The 6,569-nt window shown below is 47.2% G+C and overlaps 1 protein-coding gene across 1 annotated transcript in view; it reads left to right on the top strand.

Annotated features, from left to right (window-relative positions):
• Positions 1-216: 216 nt before the first annotated feature.
• The window catches only part of LOC308371955 (ryanodine receptor 1-like), a gene marked incomplete at its 5' end in the record, with an annotated part of 53,183 nt that continues 46,830 nt past the window's right edge, over positions 217-6,569 (top strand). Inside the window, 4 exons of the mRNA XM_080847025.1 lie at positions 217-273; positions 409-554; positions 2,477-2,564; positions 3,779-3,871. Of these exons, the coding sequence (XP_080703151.1) occupies positions 217-273; positions 409-554; positions 2,477-2,564; positions 3,779-3,871 (384 nt within the window). The remainder of the gene's footprint in view (positions 274-408; positions 555-2,476; positions 2,565-3,778; positions 3,872-6,569) is intronic.

Here is a 6,569-nt window from a genome sequence, read left to right as displayed (position 1 = left end):
TCTCTCTCTCTCTTTCTCTCCATCTCTCTCTCTCTCTCTCTCTCTCTCTCTCTCTCTTTCTCCCTCTCTCTCTCTCTCCCCATCCCTCCTCCCTCTCTCTCTCTCTCCCCATCCCTCATCCCTCTCTCCATCTCTCTCTCCCTCTCTCTCATCTCTCTCTCTCTCTCTCCGTCTCCAGTGTTCTCTCAGCCCATTGTGAGTCGTGCGAAGCCAGAGATGCTGAAGTCCCACTTCATCCCCACCATGGAGAAGCTGAAGAAGCGCACGGCCAAGGTGTGTGTGTGTGTGTGTGTAATGCTGAAGTGAGGTGTGTGTGTGTGTGTAATGCTGAAGTGAGGTGTGTGTGTGTGTGTGTGTGTGTGTGTAATGCTAAAGTGAGGTGTGTGTGTGTGTGTGTGTGTGTCCCAGGTGGTGGCGGAGGAGGATAAGCTGCGTCTGGAGGGCAAGTCTGAGGGGGACGAGGAGGAGGGCACCATCAGGGACGAGTTCGCCGTGCTCTGCAGAGACCTGTACGCCCTCTACCCCCTGCTCATCCGCTACGTGGACAACAACAGGTACACACACACACACACACACACACACATACACACCTGTACGCCCTCTACCCCCTGCTCATCCGCTACGTGGACAACAACAGGTACACACACACACACACACACACACACATACACACCTGTACGCCCTCTACCCCCTGCTCATCCGCTACGTCGACAACAACAGGTACACACACACACACACACACACACACACACTCTGCAGGGACCTGTACGCCCTCTACCCCCTGCTCATCCGCTACGTGGACAACAACAGGTACAAACACACACACACACACACACACACACACACACACACACACTCTGCAGGGACCTGTACGCCCTCTACCCCCTGCTCATCCGCTACGTGGACAACAACAGGTACAAACACACACACACACACACACACACACACACACACACACACACACTCTGCAGAGACCTGTACGCCCTCTACCCCCTGCTCATCCGCTACGTGGACAACAACAGGTACACAAACACACACACACACACACACACACACACACACACTCTGCAGAGACCTGTACGCCCTCTACCCCCTGCTCATCCGATACATGGACAACAACAGGTACACACACACACACACACACACACACACACACACACACACACACACACACACACACACACACACACACACACACACACACTCTGCAGGGACCTGTACGCCCTCTACCCCCTGCTCATCCGATACGTGGACAACAACAGGTACACACACACACACACACACACACACACACACACACACACACACACACACTCTGCAGGGACCTGTACGCCCTCTAACCCCTGCTCATCCGCTATGTGGATTACAACAGGTACACACACACACACACACACACACACACACACACACACACACACACACACACACCTGTACGCCCTCTACCCCCTGCTCATCCGCTATGTGGACAACAACAGGTACACACACACACACACACACACACACACACACACACACACACACACACACACACACACACACTCTGCAGGGACCTGTACGCCCTCTACCCCCTGCTCATCCGCTATGTGGACAACAACAGGTAACACCCCTGCACCCCTGTACCCCTGTACCCCTGAACACCTACACACACACCTACACACACACACACACACACACACACACACACCTACACACCTGTACGCCCTCTACCCCCTGCTCATCCGCTATGTGGACAACAACAGGTAACACCCCTGTACCCCTGTACCCCTGGACACCAGCACACCTACACAAACACACACACACACACACACACACACACACACACACACACACACACACACACACACACACTCACACACACACACACACCTGGATACCTACACCCCTTCACCCCTGAACACCTACACACCTACACACCTGAACACCTGAACACCTGGACACCAGCACACCTACACACACACACACACACACACACACCTACACACCTGAACACCTGCACACCTACACACACACACACACACACCTACACACCTGAACACCTCCACACCTACACACCTACACACACACACACACACACCTACACACCTGAACACCTGCACACCTACACACCTGAACACCTGCACACCTACACACCTACACACACACACACACACACACACACACACACACACACACACACACACACACACACACACACACACACACCTGGATACCTACACACCTAAGCACCTGCACCTGACCAGCGCGTGGTCCTGCACTAGCTCTATGTGGGTCCCAGTAGAACATGTAGGGGTGAAAGAGATGCTGGCGTACTGTAAGAGAGTCTCCCAATGTGGACGTCAAGTGGATTGTGTACATATCTCTGTGTCTGCATATCTGTGAACAATTGTGTGCATATCTGTCTTTGTGTGTGCACACGTGTGTGTGTGTGTGTGTGTGTGTGTGTGTGTGTGTGTGTGTGTGTGTGTGTCTGTTTCAGAGCCCGCTGGCTGACCTGTCCTGACCCTGATGCAGAGGAGTTGTTCCGTATGGTCGGGGAGGTCTTCATCTACTGGTCTAAGTCTCATGTGAGGAGCCTCCTCTCTCTCGGCTCACTCTCACTCTCTGCTGTTTCACTCTCACTCACTCTCCCTCTCTGCTGTTTCACTCTCTGCTGTCTCACTCTCTGCTGTCTCACTCTCACTCTCACTCACTCTCCCTCTCTGCTGTTTCACTCTCTGCTGTCTCACTCTCACTCTCACTTTCACTCTCTGCTGTTTCACTCTCTCTCGGCTCACTCTCTGCTGTTTCACTCTCTCTCTCTGCTGTCTCACTCTCTCTCTCTCACTCTCTGCTATCTCTCTCTCTCCTGTATCTCTCTCTCCTGTATCTCTCTCTGCTGTCTCACTCTCCCTCTCTGCTATCTCTCTCTCTGCTGTCTCTCTCTCGGCTCACTCTCTGCTATCTCTCTCTCTCCTGTATCTCTCTCTCCTGTATCTCTCTCTGCTGTCTCACTCTCTCTCTCTGCTGTCTCTCTTTCTTCTCCCTCTCTGCTGTCTCACTCTCTGCTATCTCTCACTCTATCTTGTCTCTCTCACTGCTGTCTCACTCTCTGCTGTCTCTCTCACTGCTGTCTCTCTCACTGCTGTCTCACTCTCTGCTGTCTCTCTCACTGCTGTCTCTCTCACTGCTGTCTCTCTCACTGCTGTCTCACTCTCTCTCTTGTCTCCCAGCCTAGTGATGTCCTCCTGTCTGTACTCTGTCTCTCCTCTGAAGAACAATCCTCCAGTCTTGTCCTCCTGTCTGAACTCCTCCTGTCTAAACGCTGCGGAGTCCGTCTCAGCATATGTTCTCCTCCAGTCTTGTCCTCCTGGCTAAATTCTCCTCCAGTGTTTCTCCTCCAGTGTTGTCCTGAAATCTGTTTCTTCTCCAGTCTTGTCCTCCTGTCTGAACTCTGTAGAACTTCAACCCTCCAGTCTTGTCCTCCTGTCTGAACTCTGTCTCTCCTCCAGTCTTGTCCTCCTGTCTGAACTCTGTCTCTCCTCCAGTCTTGTCCTCCTGTCTGAACTCTGTCTCTCCTCCAGTCTTGTCCTCCTGTCTGAACTCTGTCTCTCCTCCAGTCTTGTCCTCCTGTCTGAACTCTGTCTCTCCTCCAGTCTTGTCCTCCTGTCTGAACTCTGTCTCTCCTCCAGTCTTGTCCTCCTGTCTGAACTCTGTCTCTCCTCCAGTCTTGTCCTCCTGTCTGAACTCTGTCTCTCCTCCAGTCTTGTCCTCCTGTCTGAACTCTGTCTCTTCTCTGTAGAACTTCAAGCGAGAGGAGCAGAACTTTGTAGTCATGAATGAAATAAACAACATGTCCTTCCTGACCGCAGACAGCAAGAGCAAGATGAGCAAGGTGAGCTTTGAGTCATACACACACACACACACACACACACACACACACACACACACACACACACACACACACACACACACACACACACACACACACACACACACACACACACACACACACACACACACACACACACTCTCACACACACACACTCATAGTTATCTCTGGTGAAGAGTAGCTGTTGCAGACTGGCATTCAGTTTGGCATCAGCTGCATGAGCTCTATCTGTGTGTCTCTCTTAATTCATCTAAGAGGTAGTATCAGTATGTTATAACATAGAGTAGTATAAGTATGTTATAACATAGAGGTAGTATAAGTATGTTATAACATAGAGTAGTATAAGTATGTTATAACATAGAGGTAGTATAAGTATGTTATAACATAGAGGTAGTATACGTATGTTATAACATAGTGGTAGTATAAGTATGTTATAACATAGAGGTAGTATAAGTATGTTATAACATAGAGGTAGTATAAGTATGTTATAACATAGTGGTAGTATAAGTATGTTATAACATAGAGGTAGTAGAAGTATGTTATAACATACATGTACAAACAGGTGTAATAACTGGGGCTGTCAAGAGATTAAAAAAAAATACGAATTAATCGCACATTTTGAAATGAATTAATCACGATTAATCACAATAAAAAGTTCGTTTTTCTTTATAAGACTAAATCTTATAAATTAATGAGTAATCACTTCAGAAAACGTGTATTTTAGACATTGTTGTTTAATTGTATTTTTTAAAAACACAATGGTGCCCCTCAACGGTTAATCATAAGAATTGTCCCCTGACACAGTCAGCTCAACAATCCCTCAGCTCTCTCCATCTTCAACTATTCCAATGGTTGTCAAACTTTGTTTTTATTCCCCACTTTAAACAAAGAGAGCCTTTTCAAGTCCCACCTGTCCCTCATCGCTCCCATAAAATGGTAGGCTAAGCTTAAGATTGTCAATTATTGAATTAACCTAAAGTAATAACAAATAGCATCTTATTTAGGTCAGCAAATGTATATTGCTTGGAGGGATTTCATGGTTCATGTTGTTGTGTATTGTTGTTATGAAACCATTGGTCAGGACGTGTAACAAAATAGACCGCTTCCAACCACAAATAAGACATACATTTACGCACATATCTAGTAAGCCTCTATTAAATTGTGCTTTTCCTCGCACCCTCAAAAACAATGACTTAGTTGCTTTGCTTTCTCACACTGTGATACATATGTTTAAGTGACCTATGTTTAAACTCTAAGAACTGTGTTAGTTTGTTGAAAAGTGAAATGTAATTATTATTAATTTAGATACGTTACGTTCTTCGTATGTGACCGTTAGCACACCATTCAGTCATAACTCCGTTTTTGGCTAACGTAAGCACTTATTAGCCAGCTGTGTTGTAATCTGTTGTTGCTTTGATTCTTGATGTAATGAATCTTATAGTAACTTGCTGTGTTAAGTTAAGATACCTTCTAAGTATTTTCCGTTTCTTGTGTATCATTGTTTCACTCATAAGATTTCACCTGACATCATTACAGGAGCAAGACGCTCGCTAGCTGGCTCGTGAAATCAAGTTTGGCTGACTATTGAACTGTAGCGAGAACAGTAGCCTACAACCTCAGCCCTAACTAAACTAAACTAAACTAAACTTAACTAAAGTTTTGTTTTAGTTCTCCCGTTGCAATAAATACGCCGACGTCAATCCAAATCTATTGTCTATAAAGGAAAGCATTGCCATAGATCGGGGGTAAAACAATAAAACTTCCGTTCATCGCGTCCCACGCTGTCACATCACGTCTCTGCGCCCCACACTTTGAGAACACCTACTCTCCTATCTAACTTAATGCAGGCACGCGGCAGTTTCGTGCCAAAGGTCAAAGCACACCAAAGGTAAAAAAAGTTGCGTTAACTGCCTTTAAATATTTTATCGCGTTAATTGCGGCCATTAATCTCATAGAACGCTGACAGCCCTAGTAGTAACATATCAGTATAAAACCATGTTATAACAACATAGTAATTTCAATAATAACACATCTATGTAAGATGTAGATGTTATAACACAGTATAACCGTATATGAATGTTTCAGTAACGTCACACATGTCAGCAGGTCACATGACTAACCCTGCATGTGTAGCAATCCCAATAAGTACCACATGACCTCATGACCTCATGACCTCATGACCTCATGACCTCATGACCACATGACCTCATGACCTCATGACCCGTCAGCACCTCCTGACCTCATGACCCGTCAGCACCTCATGACCTCATGACCCTTCAGCACCTCATGCTCTCATGACTCTTCAGAACCTCATGACCCGTCAGCACCTCATGACCTCATGACCCGTCAGCACCTCCTGACCTCATGACCTCATGACCCTTCAGCACCTCATGCTCTCATGACTCTTCAGCACCTCATGACCTCATGACCCGTCAGCACCTCCTGACCTCATGACCTCATGACCCCATGCCCTCATGACCTCAGCACCTCACCTCCTCACCGTCATGTTGCCATATTGTCATAGTGTTCTAGACTGAGAGCATGTCTTTGAGTGGATGTGCTCCAGGACCAGCCTCCATCTTGGAGGTGCTGATGCCTGACCTCTTGGAGGTGCTGATGCCTGTCACTTCAACATTTCACTTCAACATTTCGCTTCAACATTTCACTTCAACATTTCACTTCAACATTTCACTTCAACATT

This window comes from Sprattus sprattus (genome assembly GCF_963457725.1).
Source record: "Sprattus sprattus genome assembly, chromosome: 1".
Classification (NCBI taxonomy): domain Eukaryota; kingdom Metazoa; phylum Chordata; class Actinopteri; order Clupeiformes; family Clupeidae; genus Sprattus; species Sprattus sprattus.
The sequence above is the reverse complement of the archived record's forward strand: the minus strand, read 5'-3'. Positions and strand labels throughout refer to the sequence as shown.